This window comes from Hoplias malabaricus, chromosome 7 (assembly GCF_029633855.1).
Source record: "Hoplias malabaricus isolate fHopMal1 chromosome 7, fHopMal1.hap1, whole genome shotgun sequence".
In the NCBI taxonomy this organism is placed as follows: Eukaryota; Metazoa; Chordata; class Actinopteri; order Characiformes; family Erythrinidae; genus Hoplias; species Hoplias malabaricus.
Window position 1 is genome coordinate 24,436,260 of NC_089806.1, and position 18,023 is coordinate 24,454,282.

An 18,023-nucleotide genomic window follows, 5' to 3' on the forward strand; every position below is an offset into this window, starting at 1 on the left:
TGTTCTCCTCCGTTCTCCCTCAGCTCCGCGCTCTAACTCTGCTTCACTCTTCCACTCCATCCCTCCACCCCCCCCCCACCAACCAATAATCACCAGCCTCTCACTAACGAGCTCTGAGGACCCACCCCCCCTCCCCCAGCCTACACTTTAAAATAAAAGTCTCTTCGCTGTTAAATACAGCGAACACAAACAATTGCAGGCATCATATTTATTTTACTCAATTACTTACAGTAAGACGCAGATTTACTCTAGATCAAACCAAAACAAATCTATACATTCATGAGAAACTATTTTCGTATAGCATATTTTATGTAGATTAGCTCTGCTACAAGAAGTTGAGTTTTATATAGTATTCGATGCCTCAAAGTGCTTAAAGGAAAACCCTTCACTTCAACCTAAATTTACTCCGCGTAGTTACACAGACATTAACTGACTTTATTTATGTCAAATTAAGAGGCTATGTAAATCATTATTTTAATTTACATGAACAAAACCAGCTTTTCTACACTAATCAGTTTCTCACAAACCAACGTCTACTATATTTATAGTGAACTATAAAAATGGCTCATGATTTTTACCTGAACGTTACACTAGCAATGTACCTAGCATTATTCAAATAAATGCTTATAATTCAATCGTAGTTTAAATGAGAAAAACTGATCATTTACAGTCCTTGAATCCTCCAAAATGCTTCAACGTCTGCCCATTCCTCGTTTTACGTGAACATTAGAGATTTTAAAAATAACAATAAATAAGAAACAAAGCTGATGTGTTTGTGAGCGGTGATAATGCACTGAAAGCAGCTCTGTTTGGTGTTGTGCAGGACTGCACAGATGTGAATAAGCAGAAACATCGGAGAAAACACATCTGCACCTCATGACACACACAGAGGGCGCTCTAACACCACAAACTGTCTTACACACTCCCATTCGGGCGCTCTCTCTCTCTCTCTCTCTCTCTCTCTCCCTCTCTTCCTCTGTTCTTGTTTTCCAAATTCTGCCCTACATTTCTTTAAAACCTACATTTCTAAATGAACTTACAACTCCCACCCTCTCTCCTGCATCAACATTTAATAAACTGTCATTATTCTCTCTCTTCACTGTTTGTTTTTCACTCGTTCTCCGCATCTTTTAGTCACTCTTTGTAGTATTATTTTCTTTACATTTTTCCTTTCCCTTCACCCATTTTCTCCCCTTCTTTCACCACTTTCCGCCTTTCCCTTTTTCCTAAAAACACACAATTCTCATTGTTTTCTTTGACTCTCTCTCTCTGGGTGTAATATGACTGTTATAATAACACGGGTGAAGCTGTATTGCCTCTCGTTCAGCTGGATGACCCTCGCAGTTGTACAAGTTCTAAAGTCACCTCCCCTTCTTCTCTTTTCCCCATTGTCCAGCTGACTGAACCAAACCCCGGGGCCAGACTCCAAGCACCTCATGCCCCCCCCCCCCCCCCCATTCTTTTTACACCCCTCCCCCTGAGCTGGAGGAATCCGCCCCGCAGCGCCCCCTCGCTCGCGCGCGCTCCTCCACAATTACTTCCACATGTGGCTTGCTGCGCGAGCGCGCGAGAAGAACAGAGCGCCTTGTTCTCCTTCACAAGAGCAGCTAATCTCAGCCTCAGAGCCTCGATCTGCCCCGCCATCCTCCTCACCTTCATCCCGCCGCAGCTTGGAGCAATTTACACGCGGCCAGCTTCGGTTCTGCAGACTTTACTTCACTCTGCCTTTATCTCCCAAAGAATTACTCATTACACGCTTCTGTGAGCAAAAATATTCCGAACAACACGCTCAAAAATAGAGTGCCATTACTATTAAAAAAAGAAAAAAAGGGCTTGAGTAACCAGCCCAGGTCATGCACTACTTCATAGTTGTTTGGAGCCCTGCCATAAGAACCACATTTTGCTCACTGTACACACTCTCTGTAATTCACAATAGACCTATAAACAGCCAGAGATGTAGTAGAGGGTAAACACAAATGGCAGTTAACTATTTTTTATATATATCTATTCGTAGTGTCTGTAGTCATACACACATACTATAATTAAATATAATTAAAGCTCTAAATCGACACAAGCATCTCCAGTTTTCTTGGTTTCTGTAGTTTATTCATGAGAGGGTGCTAAAGACAGTTCGCGTTACGTTTTGGCTAATAATATATTCTAATATATTAACTCAAACTTAATATATTAACTCAAACCGAACACAATTTTTAAAAATAAAACCTTCAGATAGATTAAACACTTAAAATCGTCTGTGAAGTTGTCTATAATTAAAAACTGATAATTTCATATATATATATATAAGCACTGCCTATATTGTGTAGTTTTATTTTGAAAAATTACCCTGTGGCTAGCATTAGCGCAGAAACGTCAGTCTCTCTCTAAAGTAGCAGTGGAAGTAGGAAAAACTGGAGATATATGTATAAGCGTTGTTACACATTTTTAAATGTAAATTGTGTTGTTTAATATTGTGTTCTGAATGTGTAAAAAGTAAAATCCCAGCTGAGTGAATTATTAGTAACAACAGAAATGTGAAGGTAAATAGGAAGTGAGTGGGGAATGTATCTCTAACTCAGTGGATTGGTGTTGTGGATGAGATGTAGCTACAGTATCTATAGAATGAAGACCCAGACATTGGGTGAGTGTTGCTAATTAGACAGTTTGGTCTGAAAGATACCACTGCTCTTGTGTAATTCACTGTCTAGGCCCTAATTCCCAGGTGTACTGCAATGCTCTGTTACTTAGTTGGAAGTTGAGATGGTGTTAAAATATGGTTCTTGAGAATCTAGCTGAAATGCTGTGATTTGGAAACTGAACTGATAATGTGAGACTCTAAAGTGATTGTGGTCACATTGCGGCTCTGTGAGGGACAGCAGTGTTTAATGTAATTCAGTGTGAATCTGTGGAGGCCTGTTCACCTTTAAACAGACAGGAATGTGTGCTATGAGATGAATGTGGATGCTGGAGGGGCAAACTGAACTCCAGCTGTGGGATTGTAGTGTCTCCCAGCTTCTGACAACACATTGCATAGACACACATACACACACACACACACACACACACACACACACACACATACATACATACATACACACACACTGGAGCCCAACCAGAAACACAAACAAAGTTTGTACTCATATATTTGTTGGGTATTTCAATGCAATACTTCTTAGCTCAGTGGCTCTCAGCCCAGATATTGGAGTATAACAGATTTATAAAATTCTTTGCCTTATCTTTTGCCTTAAATTTCCAGGTGTATTCATTTATTCGTTTTTGGTTTTATATGAAAAGTAACAAAAACCCTTCTCCTACTTTGACCATTGCATTGTAGTTATCCATATATATAAATAAATAAATAAATAAAAATAAGTTTAAAAAATCACGCTCATTAAGACATATATCAAGTAATTCAAAAATTCTTCTCATTCATTTAACAGCAATGAATCAGTGTAAATTTATTGTTTTGAATTATTTAATATTTTGAAGTATTTCTGATATTAACTAACACACACACACACACACACACATCGTACATCAGTGTAATTTGATCTTTAATGGCGTCTACCACATGATGGCGTACACACCCATTCAAACAGATAGGGAAGGGGAGAGAGAGAGGGAGGGGGAGAGAGAGAGAGAGAGAGAGAGAGAGAGAGAGAGAGAGAGACTTAAGGGCTCTTGAAAGTCATTAAAATAGACTCAAGATAAAGTTAATATAAAAACAAACCCATTAAACCTTATTAAAACCGCTAGAACAACCTACAGCAGCACAACTACGGTCACTGATTGTAAACTAATCATAGCAGAGTCTGCTGAGGATTTACTGACAGCACATTATTAATGAGGAAATTCACATTTGTCCACAGTTGAACCTTTCTACATATGTACAAGGTGATTTATAGTCCCCTCACGCTCTTTTTAACTATATTTTTATATAATTTTACTATATATTTCTCCACAGTAAACTGTATAAAACAAACAAACAAACAAATTATAATAAGATTAATTTATTACTTTAATTTCTCTAACTGAATAGTCAAGACACAAAACCATAAAAAAAACCTACTTTTCTTGGTGACGGTCATGGTATTCCTGTGTGTGGCTGTCTTTTATGTTTTTCTTGGTTTTTGAATCTCTGGAGGCAGGACAAATGGCTTCAAACCTTTTGGGGTTTCAGAACAGGAAATTGCTTCACCATTCACAATCTTCTTCAGACATATTTATGTAAAAATTGGTCATTTAGCTACAGAAGTTGAAAACCAACATATGGGACATGCTGCAAAATTACAGACGAACACATTTGTATGATTTAAGCAAACAAAGAGAGTAAAAACTATCAGACACTTTAGCCTCACACAATGCTTTTTCATGAACAGGAGTCATTGTAAGAAAAGATTGTGTCTGAATCAGTTGAGGGGTGAGTGTACAGCGTCTGTTATATGGGTTTTCAAATTGGATGCCCAGCTGACAGCTGTTTTTTTTAAAAATGTTTTTAGCCTTCAACCAGATTGTTCTAGAAATCTTCTTATAGAATTAAACACACCTGAAGGATTAAGTATACCTACTCTTTACAAGGTTATCATGCAGTTGATAAAACTGTATTTGCATTAGTTATAAAGTTACAGACAAAAATTAAAAAGTACTATCCCCTGTCTCAGAACACTGAATATACACAGGGAATGTAAATTAAGCAATGCCAATGGAATATATTCAGGATATATATGTGATTTTGTACAATAAAAAGGTATGTAAAGGCACAGGATCATATTTTATACTATTTTATTCTGTTATGATACTTACATTTTAAATGTTTGATGAGCTGGTTTTAAAGTGTGATTCCATTTTGGTTTTCAGTTTTCTACTTCGCCTTTGTATAGGAGCCTCTACATCCCTTAACTTGTTAGTGGTATTGGTTACTCTCAGAGTCTCTCTCTCTCTCTCTCTCTCTCTCTCTCTCTCTCTCTCTCTCTCTCTCTCTCTCTCTCTTTCTCTCTCTCTCTCTGTCCAGAGTGCTGAAATGGTCATATGCTCACAGTCTGAGTTTTATCCAGTTTTACCTGGAATGAGTGCAGGAACTGAATCACGAGAGGTGAGTACACACACACATTCAGACTCTCTCTCTCTCTCTCTCTCTCTCTCTCTCTCTCTCTCTCTTTCTCTCTCTCACTCACTATCTCACTCCAGGTATCAATCATTAAAGGACATCATCTTAAAAAAACCTAGTGGTAAATATGTCCTTCAGCCTGTCATCTGCCAAATATTAGCAGTGGGCTGATTATTCATTCGTTGATTTATTTCTCCTCCTCACCCTTCTCCTCCTCCTTCTCCTCTTTCTTCTTCTTCTTGTTGAAATACAGGGCGGAGCCATACCCAGTCTCAATCTGCAGAGGTGTCAGTACAGTTCTTTCACTTTCTCGTGATAAAGTCTGATAGCACTGGTGTCCATGTGGCCTTTCAGAAGTTCCTTTACACTTGGTTCCACAGACCTGATAACGTTCAGAGGTATATCAACACCCTTTAAATAAACAATCAATCACCCTACTCACTGGAAATACACAGGGTTTGTGGACTAGCAGCTTAAGGCAAAGGAAAGAGGACAAAAAGACAAAAAGAAAAGCTGAGATTAGATACAACTTGCTTCAATGAATCAGTCAGGTCACAGCAGAACCCGTATCAGGTTAGATAAAGAAAAGGCAAATCAATGCTCTGTGCAACTGTTAAAATATGTGGTCTCTATGCAGCTTTCACACTTTTTATTGTCAAAAATCATGACTCATGTTGAGTAGTACAAAAATTTAACATGCATTAGTCCGTTTGCTTCATATTTTAATTAATCAATCACTCCCCATTACAATGATATTATTAAGACATTATAAAAATGTTATAAGAAACTTTTAAGAGCATTTTAAGAAATTAATGGATTAATTGGAAAAGGAAATGAGGCGATAAACTATTAGAACACATTAATAATGTAAGTGTATAATAAGAGCATTATAAACACATTGTAATTGCATTATAAGAGTTGTATAAATTGAGCAAAGAGCAGTGTAAACATAATATAGGAATAAACTATTTTTGCACATATGTAAGTAGAGCATGAATACAAATGTATGAATAATTTACATATGTAATAACCCCTACTGTAACTTCTGAGCATGTAGATCTTCCAGAGTAAAGCCCTCTGCTTTAATAGCCTTACTACCAAGCAGTGTACGACTTATGAAATGCTCATTAACCCTCTGTGTCCAGGTGTTGACACAATTAAAGAGCAATATTACAATTGTATGCAAAATTGGGGGGTGGGGGGGGGGTAACATTAGTTAGAATGTCAAATATACTTTCTGTCATATCTCGCCTGTCCATCTCCAGTCTTGCTCATCACGTGGTGCTGGTCGAGTCTGCGTGCTGCTCTGTGTTCTCAGTGCTGTGTGTGTCCGATTTTCCATGAGTGTTCCTGTGCCTCTTCGCCTCCTCCTTCTTCCATTTCATCCTCCGGTTCTGGAACCAGATCTTGATGTGCCTCTCTGTGAGGTTGAGGCTGGTGGCCAGCTCATATCTCCGTGGCCTGGAGATGTATTTGTTAAAGAGGAACTCCTTCTCCAACTCCAGCAGCTGAGCTCGGCTATAGGCTGTGCGACTGCGCTTCTGGTCTTCAGAGTCCACCAGGTAACCTGAAAAATACACAAGGGTACATAACACGTGTGTGTGTGGGGGGGTCATTTGCAGTAAAAAAAAAAAGGAGCTACAGTCATTTTATTAAAAAGCCTACAGAAAATTTCAGTAAGCAGTGAATTCAAGAAGAAACAGGTCCCATTTCATATCTGATTACAGTTATTAACTATTAATTACAGCATTCAAAGAGACATTCAATTTACACAAATTTTCAGCTCTGTCTCTGAATATTAACTCTTACAGAGCTGAAATAACTCGGGCAGTCTTATCATTTCAACTTTCTTAAACATCATACCAAACATTTCTTAATATTTGAATGCAGTCGAAAGTCGATAATTAGTGGGTTTACTTGGATATTTTGGGTCAGTTTCATGTGTATGGCTTTAAACTAGTCTTCAATCTAGAAAGAAGATCCACAGTCACTGTGAGGATTCATATAACACTTTCAGGACTGGATTAAACCTGAGTTTATGAGTACAGATTAAGGATTCAAGATTTCAATCCTGAACCCTTGGTTGAAAATATTTATTAGAAGCATAAGCTGATCTAAAGAACATTGTTTTTAATGGGTTTACTTCATTAGAGACCAGCTTAGGTTACTGTATGACACAATTAGGTCCTAAAAGGAAGGACCAAATGCATCTAGAATTAGGTATGGGTCATCTGTCAAATGTTTCAGTGAATTTACAACGTGATATAAACCTATCGATCACAAAAAAGTGGTTTTGGAAAGCTGGACACCCTCGAGAACTAGTTAAAACATGTAATAGGTTTTGTGAAATTTTCAGCCGGGCAATTGATTCAGTAGTTGAGGTTGAATTTATAGTGTAATAGCTCACATAGCACAAAGGAGTGTAGCTTTAAGGCTGTCGGAATTAAACCAGCCCAGTAAGGGGTTAACACTTCAGAAGTTGTAAATGCTCGTTTCCTGGACTAAGATTAGACCTAGTCCTGGATTCTTATTAATAATTTGTTTGGAATGGTAAATTACCATTGACATTCTATTTGTGTTGTAGACGTGTGCCCAGAAATCCACTGAACATGTAGAGCGTGTTACCTGTAGCAGGTGTTTGGCAGGTGTGCGTCCGGAGTGCCCTCATCCAGGGGAACGCTGTGGCTCCAGCCCCCTTCTCCCCCTGGCTCTGCTCCACTGGCGATGTAAACACGTCCGTCCCTGGGCCCTTCCCTAGAGCCCCGAACCCGGACTCAGCCTCCTGTCCAGAGGGTGTGTACTGCACTGTCTGAGCCTGGAGTGCATACTGTGAGTGCTGCGGGTGCTGTGTGTATTGTGTGTGCTGTGTGTATTGGGTCTCCGTGTAGAGGGAGTGCGGGTCGGTGGTGCGGGAGAAGCGGCACGCGGGTGGCTCTCGCTCATAGGTGGCTGGAGGCTCGTAGTCTCCACTGTAGAACACATCCAGAGAGTCCATGGCATGCACACACACACTCACCTGAAGGCCCGCGTACGTGTGTGTGTTTGTGTGTGTGTGTGTGTGTGCGTGCGTGCCTGGGCTGGGTCACATGACCAATCACAGGCTCATTAGTCATTAGGGCAGTCGGGCTAAAGTGCAGCTTATATTTGCTCTCCTGAGTCAAGGTGTGGGTCTCCTGTATGTAACACTCTGACTGTAGCCCACACACAGCACACTGTTACAATCAGAATGATCCTCAAAGATGAAGCACAAAGTGTGAGAGTAACATTAGTTTACATGTATGCAGAAGCATATCCAATGGGGGGGGGGGGGGTCTATGCACACGTAGCACACAGGTTTCGAATCCTTACTCTGAATTTGTCTCTGAACAACAAGACTTTAAGAAACACTAGGTGAGACTTTTACAACACTGTCCTGGGTTGGGAGGGAGTGACTGAGGTTTCCAACAGGCACCTCCAGAAGTTACATAGTGCTGAGAAGCAATGAAGGGGTTCTATTCTCTCTATTACAGGTCAGGGAGGCATCACAATGATTTAGATAGTAAGGGTTGGACTTGAGTCTTGAGACAACGTTTGGGGAAGGGCTTTCAAAGTGGAAGTGGAAGTGGAAAGGAACAGAAGCTGGGACTAATTATGTATTCATACTCTGACTCTCACTTATGAAGATCTCTGACTTCTTACAAATGATGTCCTACGGTGGCACATGGTGCTCCAAACAGTGTTACTGTGACACAGCTCCAGGAATCTTGGGTTATGTGTTCAAACCCCACCTCAGGTGACAGTCTGGGAGGAGTTTGGCGTGTTCTTCTTGTGACTGTGTGGGTTTCCTCTGAGCGCTCCGGTTCCTCCCACAGTCCAAGTATATACAGTGGTAGATGTTGGGCTATCTGAAAGTGTGCATACATATGAGTGTATGTGTGACTGCAGGAGTGTGATGGACTGATGCCCTGTGCAGGGCGTGTTCCTTGCAGCCAGTGATTCTGGACTGTGGTGCTATGGTGACCCTGAACAGGTTAAAGCCATTACAGCAAACAAATGAATGAAAAAGTTCTGCATGAACAGAGAACAGAGGGGGCTTTAAAATGTAATTTTAGAATATATTAAGCAAACATTTACTATATTAGATTTAATAAATAAATAAATAAAGTTATTATTCTATACTGGATTTATTATTGATTTTCCCTGTATGTAAATATCAGCAAATCAATAATCTGTCCTTTCTCCCTCCATTATTTCATTTATTCGTGTTTTACTTGGGTTTCTCCTCATCATCATTCTTTCCCTCCTCCTGTAATTACTCCTGCTATACTACTCTTTTACATTTCCTCCTTTTTACACCCTCTTCTTACTTCTACATTTTCCTCCTCCCCCCCTCTACATTTCCTTCTTCTGTCCTCTTTTATTCCTTAATCGCTCTTTCTGTATTCTTCCAGTCCTTGTTTACGCCTACTTTACTCTTCCACTTTTCCCCCATTTCTCCTCCTCATCTCCAAGTCTCCTTCATCCTCGTTTATTTATCCTTTTCCCCATGTACCCCTCCATTTCCTCCTACACCCCCACCCCCGCCCCCCCAATCTCTCCTCCTCCGCTGTGAGCGAGAGCGCGCACCTGCGAGCCGGATAGACCTAGATTCATTAGGTGGCTTTCGGTGCACGGGGGCGCGCGCTCTCGATGCGGGGCGTGAAAGGGGTGCATTGACCACGCGGTGTGAAAAGGGACCCGCGTGGGACCGAGACTTCACCTGCTTCCCTTCTCAATTAGGAATGGATCCCGAGCTCGCGCGGAGAACGAGTTAAATTAAGCGGCGGCTAATGCGCCACTGTGCCCCCCTTCCTCCCCTCACTCACCCCCTCACCCACCAAACCACACACGCCCCCGCGTAAATCCCTCCATCCCTGCTCCTCTGCCCCCTACAATTTCGCCTGAAGGCTGAAGGGTTCAAACAGTGGCTAATGAAACAGTGACTAAACGCTTGTGCGGTTGCGGAGGGAGCTGCGCGCGGGGCTGCGCTGAAAGGCCGCAGTGTGAGCGCGCCGCGGTCGGGGGTCCGCGCGCTAAAGGCGCGCTCCTGGCAGGACAATCTAACCTGTCAAAGCCTTTGGCCAGCTCTTCATAGCCCTCCCCATTCCCCCCCTTTTTTTTCTCTCTAAATACTAACCCCCACCACCACCCCAACCGTGGGTTTTTGGAAAGGAACCGAGGGGAATTGCTACATAAGCAAACGGACGTGGGACAGAAAGTGCAATTAAAGTCCCTTTGGATGAACTTAACACGAGGGACGGGCTGCGAGTGAAAGGCGCGCACAAAGGCGCGGGGGGCTCATGGCTCAGGGGGCGCTATTATGGAGAGCATCACCTGGGCTGTGGGAGAGAAAACCTCCAGGAGATCTTTTGTGGCCTTCAAACACGAAGCTGCTGGAGAGGGAAAAAGCGGAGCAGTCCGCCGCAGTGCAATGATTGCAGAGACACAGCCCACACACTGACAAATAAGCCCCCAGAGAGAGAACAAATCTCACAGAGACCCCCGGCTCTTTCACTTACTTTCACTGTTACAGATTGCTGTTGTACTCTTTCTAAAAACACTAAGAACGGACGAAACTGTGGCCTGGGAACTTCAGCCAGACACAGTCGTGTGCAATTCTTTTCACCCACGATAATGTACATTCTCTGTTGGTTTAAAAGTAAACGCGACTCAAAGGGTTAAATGTATACAAAAACAAATATTGGCACAAACATGCAATAATAGAGTTAACCTGAGGTTGCTGGATGGTTTTGGACGGACACTATTCCATTCGCGTTCAGACGGTGCTCAATACGTTTATATTGTTGAGATTCAGAACGTCACTTAGACAAAGACTTAAATATTGGTTTTATATGACAGTGGTATTATTAAATATTTTTATTGATTATGAATATTTCCACTAATAGTCAGAAATTTGAAAAATGCGCCTCAAAAATTCGGAACCCGGAAGAAGTTCCTCTGAAGGAAGGAACTATAAGGTTTAATTAATGTTGTTCTTATAAACTACGCATTAGCTTTGTATGGTTTCGCAAGTCTTTGTTTGCATTGAAAAAAACATTGTTTTTTTCCAAGTAAGAAATTTAAAAAATAAGATGAATGAAATGTAAGAATGAAAAATAAGAATTCTTACCAAGGAAAAAAAAATAAAAAATAATAAAGTCTGTTTTTCCCCCCAATAAATTATACACAGCAAATTTACCAGTGTTAAATCAACACTGTTAGTGTTAAATTAACACTGAGTGTTGACAAGTTTACATTTTTACACTAATGGTGTTGATTTAACACTGGTGAATTTGCTGTGTATTTTCTCGTGTTGTGTTAGAGTATGCTTTTCGATATTTTTTAATCAACAACAATACGTCACCGGAAGGACTATATTTATTTTTGTGAGGTATTTGTAATAAATAGCAACGATGACTAACAGCTCTACACACTGGCATGTGCACTGAAATACAGGGTGTTTCACCTTTTTTCTGAAAGCCTTTTTAAACCCTTAACAAACCTTGTAATCCATTAAGATCCGAAGCAGGTGGTTGGTAGGAATGATAAAATGGTGCACTTTAGCGTTAGAGGTCGTTAAAATTCTGTAAAGAGGCTGAAAAGTGCAGCACCTTTATCAAGGCTTTTCCTCCCCACAAGGAACTGTTACAATGGCCTTCAAATGGGAAGACACTGGCACAATCCGATTTGCATGTGAAAGTCTACAGGCTTCCAGAGCAGAAAGACTGGAGGGGACTTATAGCGCGGTAATTGCTCGGCATAGTCTTCCATTAACTCTTTGTGAATTTAAACATCTTTAAATTGCACAGGCATTGCCACTGAAGTGTTTTGTTCGTCATTTTAGTTTGCGCTTCGGAGCATGATACACGCATGCGCAATGCGTATAATATTTACCTTCATGATACAATAGTTTCGTAGTTACACAGGTCCAACATTTTTGTATAAAATCATACTCAAGGACATCATAAAATTCACAAAGTTCATAAAATGCTATGTTTGTGTTATAAAGTCATTGCTTGTAGCTTTAAAGTGGTATGCTATATTTTAATAAGCACGAGACCGTATGTGAAATGCTAGCAACAACAGGTAGCAATGACGTGCATTCAGTTTGATCACCATGGCACTAGTTGATATTTTAATTATGACCACTTTTTAAAAATAAGCCTTTTCAAAGTTTGATGTTTACAACACGTGCTAGAAAACAAAACAAAACAAAACAAAAAGATTACCACTGTGTCCCATCACCTTTCATTTCATCAACACTTAATTAATTGGGGAACGAAGGAACCGATTCGTCCAGTATGAAGGCGGATTTTTTTAATTCCTCTGTTACACAAGTCCTCAGCTGGACAACTCTGCTGGGTCTTTGTTTGTGTTTTTTTCTCCTAGATATTTAAATGCGGTGATTTCCCTGGGTTCTGGAAGATTCTGATGATATTATGCGCCACCTGCTACAATCCACTGCACTTTAACTGTTGGAGTCTTCCCAACAACTTACTGTAATCTGTAAAGAAACCTGTTAAGAATAAAAGAAATCCCCCAGAATCCAAAGCATAATGCTGTGGTTTAAGAAAACTGCGTTAGTGTGAATATTGCATTTTATTTTACTAATAAATATGACTAATTTACTAATAATACTGTGAAATTGCGTATAGCCTAAGTTCACTCATGAACAAACTTACATTGTAAAAGTACGTTTTGTGATAAATTCGCTCTGGAGCGGCACGAAGACTTGTGTCGTGTCTTCTGTAGGGGATCAGTCAGAGTTAGCAATATGTTAGGAACTCTGATTTATTTATTTATTTGATAACACACACACACACACACACACACACACACACATATATATATATATATAATTCGGTGCTAATCCCGTTTGATGACTTTGGTATTATATATTTTTTCTATTTAAAGGGGACAAATATTGTTCTATCTGAAGTTCAGTGGGATTGAGAAACTGGAAAAAAAAGTAGGGACAAAAACAGTTTGCTTTGCTTAATATAAAATTTCTCCTTATGGATCACAATTTAAACCCCAATTTAAACCCTGGAGGAATAAGGCTGTACTGAAATATAAAGAGGTATTAAGGTACAGTTAGTATAACGCAGTAAAACAAGGCAGTGATTTGGCGACTTCACTTGTATTTAACACATATTAACGACTTTATAGCCGGTATTTTACTGTACTTTTTCTGTATTTTTTTATTTACACGCAGCTAATATTCTTCTAAGGAATAAGTGGAATGACATGTGGTCACTAACCTTTGCAACAACATTAATTTCACTCTCATTCCGAGATGTCCAGTGATGTCCAATCACATCATTACAAACGCACCGAGAAACAGAGCTCCACACATCATAGGTGTCGTGCGTAATTGCGCACGGGTTTATTTTATTTAAATAAATATACAAATATACACATTCTGCATATTATGCACATTAAAAATCAGGGTAAGGAAGATGCAAAGAAAGAATCACAGCTTCTTGTGTTATGTAACATGAGCCCCCGGCACGGGAATATTTACAAAGTTTACACCAGTGTTGTGCACAACAAACGAGTCAGACATGAATCAGCAGGGTTAGGTAGAAAAAGGAAGACATGAGTCCTACTGAGTGCGAGGTATTCCTGGATAGTATTAAAGCAGGATTTCTCCTAAACAATAACTTTAGCTCAAAGTCAAGTAAAACAAATATGAGGAGGGGTAGGGGACATTCCAAATGGACGGATCACACTCAACTGAAGCCTCCCCGGGTCAAATGACATATTTTTGCTGATTTTCAAATTGAACATATTTAACGAACTGGAGAAAACTGTGCCATGACTCCTACACAGGCCACACTTTAAATGAATGTATTTGTTTATTTACTTATTTACAAAAATCCAGCTCACACCACCCACCTCTACCAGTAACTTCACTGTGTTTTACCATGTACCCAAATGTATTTGAGGCTGTGATAATATTGTATTGGAATGACAGTAAATTAAGGTTAAAAAGAGAGAAGAAAATAGAAAAAAAAATGTATGGAGTAAAAATAGGCAGCAGAAAATCAACAATCAGCGCCATTTGACCAAAGTTTTGCACGCTCAGACTTGATAGCCTGAACCTGTCGCAGTTTAAACCAGGAAAGAGGCTAAGGACTGTCCACAGTGTAGTGTGTCCTGAATCTAGCGGGGTTCTGGACACTGAGGGTCCAGTGGGGGTCTATAAGTGCTGCTCTGTTTGACCACAGTTCGTGTCCGTTCTGTCCGTTGCTCTCTTCAACACACGCTCTACGGCGACGCCTCTTTGTCTTCGGGGACGGACGCGGGCGACATGGACTCCTCGTCCTCGGAGCGCGGGTAGTGCGCGTGCCCGTGCCCGTGCCCGCTAGCGCTCGTGCAGATGCAGGCTGTGCGCGCGCCCCGCTGCCCGCCCTTGCTCTCCTTCTTGTGCTTGACGCGGCGGTTCTGGAACCAGATCTTCACCTGCTTCTCGCTCAGACTCAGGCAAGCGGCGATCTCGATACGGCGCAGGCGCGACAGGTACATGTTGGAGGAGAACTCGCGCTCCAGCTCCAGCAGCTGGGTGCTGGTGAAGGCCGTGCGCATGCGCTTTCCGCCCTGCACCGGGCTGCAATCCGGGGAGCCTGCAACACGACAGAACAGAGTTGAGCTCAGGGGCAACACTTGAACCCAGACTTTCATCTCCACATTGAACCTTTCGTTTACAGAAGGGGTTCTAATCCCATTTCTGGTAACCAACACTAAACACAGGTATTTCAGCGCATTAACTGATATTAAAAGTTCTTGCGTGTGTTAGGGAAAAAATAAAAATATATAGTATGGACAAAGTAGATTAGCTATTGCTAAAGTCAGAGTCTATGACTTACTAAGAATACATGCAAAACACAACAGGTACCATTTTACAATATGTTTACCACTATGAGGAATTTATGAAGAGTCCCAATTGGCTCCAACTGTATGTAAATGTTCCTTGTTCAAGTGATTCTAGCTGTTTTATAGGCCATTTTGTTGGGTAGTATTTTCTATTCTTATTGATAATTCGAACTCACTACACCGAGAGGCCCACAGTGCACTGTAATGGCACAATCTATCTCTTAATTCAGTCCGTTTGGTGAATTGACATTTGTTCATTCGACAGAAGTATGCTGTGTCTGAAGCTTATACAATGCTGGCTGTATTCTGTGGGAGCAAAGCAACGAGTGTCTGAATTGAGTGTTTGTACAAAATTCTGTCTTCTGGGCTTAGCCTGTTTGCCGATTTTTAAGGAAACGTAATGCCTTCGATTTCTCTAAATCCTGTGTCAGCACGTCACCACATTTCTGATTAAACGGAAGCCATTTTTAAAATCAGGCGTGCAACGATTAATCGACTTAAAATCGATGTACACATTAGTTGGCAAAAAAATGTTGTTTTATTTTTTAAGCCCATATTTATTATTTATTAGAACATTAGAAATGTTTATATGCTTAAATATTTATATTTTATATTTATAATTATAAAAAGGTCATTGTTCACAATATTTTTTTAATATACATTGTGTCTTACTATATTTCTTCATACAAATAAGCAATTAATTAATTGTAAAACTATTTGGTACATGAATAAATTACAAAGAAAATAATTCTTAGTTGCAGCACATTTTAAAACAAAATAAATAAATAAATAAATAAAAAGATATTCAGCTTCCTTTGTCTTACTCATACATAAGGTATTGCATCACTGTCCTAATGTTTAGCATTTTCCTTCTTAACACTTTTTTTCATTGATACCACTGTAGCCTACTTGGTTCCTCCACCTGATGGCTGTCAGCTGCGGTTTCCTGGCAACGTCGTGACGTATTGCTGCCTTAGACACGTGTCTCAAATGCGATGCTGTTACAGGTTCCTTCAAATATCTAAACTCTGTCTTCTGCGGCACTGACAAATGAGACAGTACAGGCAGCAAAGTCTCGAGGTAAAGCTACTTTCTGTTCCAGGCACAGCCGAATGTTCCGAAAAGTTTGTCAGTCGTTCCCTACTTGTTCGCTAGTCAGATCCCTGTGTCGGACAACCCGGTATCACCGCTAATGCATATAATATACACATTTGTCAGCTCTGACCAACGTGTCAGTGTCATGTTTTTCCCACTATATGATGAAAATGACACGCTGCTACTAAACTAATGATGCTGGGTTAGAGTTAGGATTATTGTAGCAGTTTGCATTTCACGGTTTAGTGGCACAAAAACGTCACGCTGACAACTTAGTGAGTGAGTTAATGAGTGAACCATTCAGAACACTGCTAGTGTAAACTTTGCTGATTTCCTGAGTGGAAATTTAATTTTAATTCATAACTCATTCGCTGAGTTTAACATGCTAGAATTTTGAACGTGATATATAAAATATGACATTTTCTGGCACATGCCTACATTGTTTTTAATCTTTACTCTACGCTAAACCCGGCAATTAAAAAGTAGCTACGTATCCAACTACGTATTTTTACTAAATCACATAACTGCGTGCCAAAATGTTATGATATGGCTGTATAAATGAGGATATAAACTCTCAAGGTGTCTTCTCCATCAGTCAGCACTGTATCATTGAGCTTTACATATTCACATTTTCCTGACAAAATATTGTAACAGGATTTTATGTGGTTTTAACATGTTACTTTATTGAAAAGTTATTTCTAAAGAATGTATATATAACACTCTTACTGTAAAGTGGTACCTGATAAAGTCTTTATCAGGCAGCTAAATAGAAAACTTTATTATCTGAACCGTCCTAAGTCCTCCGTGGCTATTTTATATTTTAAACTTGCACTGTTCAACAACATATATTGCACAGACAGTCTGTGATAGGCAGATTTCTAACTAACTAAAACGCAGCTATGAAAATGAGTCTATTAACAGTGCTATTATTGACCTGATTGGGCTGTGTACATTGGCTCCGTGTGACTGACAAATATAAACTTTGCACCACCACTGTCTGTTACTGTACTTACTTTAGTCAGGAATTGTTTTGCTTTAATGTTGTTCATTCACGCGGAACCTACGCAGACTGTGAATCAAACGCACCCAAACAACTCATGTTCACCCTAAACTACAATCAGAGACACACTTGTTCTACAGCAGCTGTTAAAGAGGCAGGTGCATTACCGAGGCTTACGCAGTGGTACCTCCGCGGGTCCGTGACGCCGTAGGCCGTGGGCGCGCACACGGGCGCGTGCCCGTGAGCGGCGTGCGCGAGGGCGGGCCCCTGGTGCTGATGGTGGTGCGCGAGCCTCGGACAGCAAGGCGGCGCGTCGGCACTCGCGAAGCCCGGAGGTGCCTTGAGCAGCGCGAGGGCTCCGCCGCCGGCGGGGCGGGGAGCGTGCACGTGCGCGGCCACGCACAGAGGGCACACGCATAGCGCGCCCGTCTTGCGCGAGGGGCACGCGGGCGCACCCACGCCGATGGAGCCGGGCGCGTGCACGCCAACGGGCAGGAGGAAGTCGTGCGCTGCGCGCTCGCTCAGGCTCGAGGGCCTCGCGGGCTCCTTGATGATGAGCGAATCCACGTAGAAGGACCTGGACATGACGGATGCGGGAACGCGCGGGTGGGAAGTGGAGCGGATGGGTGGAGAAGCTGCTGCTGCTGCTGAGGAGGAGGATGAAGATGCTGATGAAGATGATAAGTGTTGGGTGGTGCTCGAGCCCTCAGGGTGCAGTTGCAGTGCTGCAGTGGCTCTGTGCTCTGCTCTAAACCCTCGGGAGCGCAGGGAAGGTGCTTATGTTTGATGCTTCAACAAAAGGCAGCAAGCGGAGGGGCCGGCCCTAACGCGCGCTCCCAGCGCTGCGCCTTTAGTTGCGCCGGTGACCCGAGGCACGTGACGACCGCGCGCGCCACCAATCAGAGCGCGTCTTCACGCTCTACTACGTAA

General features: G+C 41.4%; 2 protein-coding genes across 2 annotated transcripts; both read right to left on the bottom strand.

The window, feature by feature from the left end:
- Positions 1–6,378: 6,378 nt before the first annotated feature.
- Positions 6,379–8,099, bottom strand: LOC136702705 (homeobox protein Hox-A5-like). Its single transcript, XM_066677854.1, has 2 exons — positions 7,730–8,099; positions 6,379–6,671 (listed from the first exon to the last, which is right to left on the bottom strand). Exons 1-2 carry the CDS (start codon positions 8,097–8,099, stop codon positions 6,379–6,381), a joined length of 663 nt encoding a protein of 220 aa, XP_066533951.1.
- A 5,586-nt stretch (positions 8,100–13,685) lies between these two features.
- Positions 13,686–17,678, bottom strand: gsx2 (GS homeobox 2). The gene is made up of 2 exons (XM_066677787.1): positions 17,261–17,678; positions 13,686–14,748 (listed from the first exon to the last, which is right to left on the bottom strand). The coding sequence occupies exons 1-2, from the start codon at positions 17,676–17,678 to the stop codon at positions 14,393–14,395; spliced, it is 774 nt and encodes a 257-aa protein (XP_066533884.1). The 3' UTR covers positions 13,686–14,392.
- Positions 17,679–18,023: the final 345 nt, after the last annotated feature.

Excerpts from the sequence above, each read along its gene's own strand:
- LOC136702705 (XM_066677854.1), bottom strand. The coding sequence starts at position 8,099 with ATGGACTCTCTGGATGTGTTCTACAGTGGAGACTACGAGCCTCCAGCC. Across the intron at positions 6,672-7,729 it reads CTGCCAAACACCTGCTACAG|GTTACCTGGTGGACTCTGAA; the intron begins GTAACACGCTCT and ends TGTATTTTTCAG.
- gsx2 (XM_066677787.1), bottom strand. The coding sequence starts at position 17,678 with ATGTCCAGGTCCTTCTACGTGGATTCGCTCATCATCAAGGAGCCCGCG. Across the intron at positions 14,749-17,260 it reads GTACCACTGCGTAAGCCTCG|GCTCCCCGGATTGCAGCCCG; the intron begins GTAATGCACCTG and ends GTCGTGTTGCAG.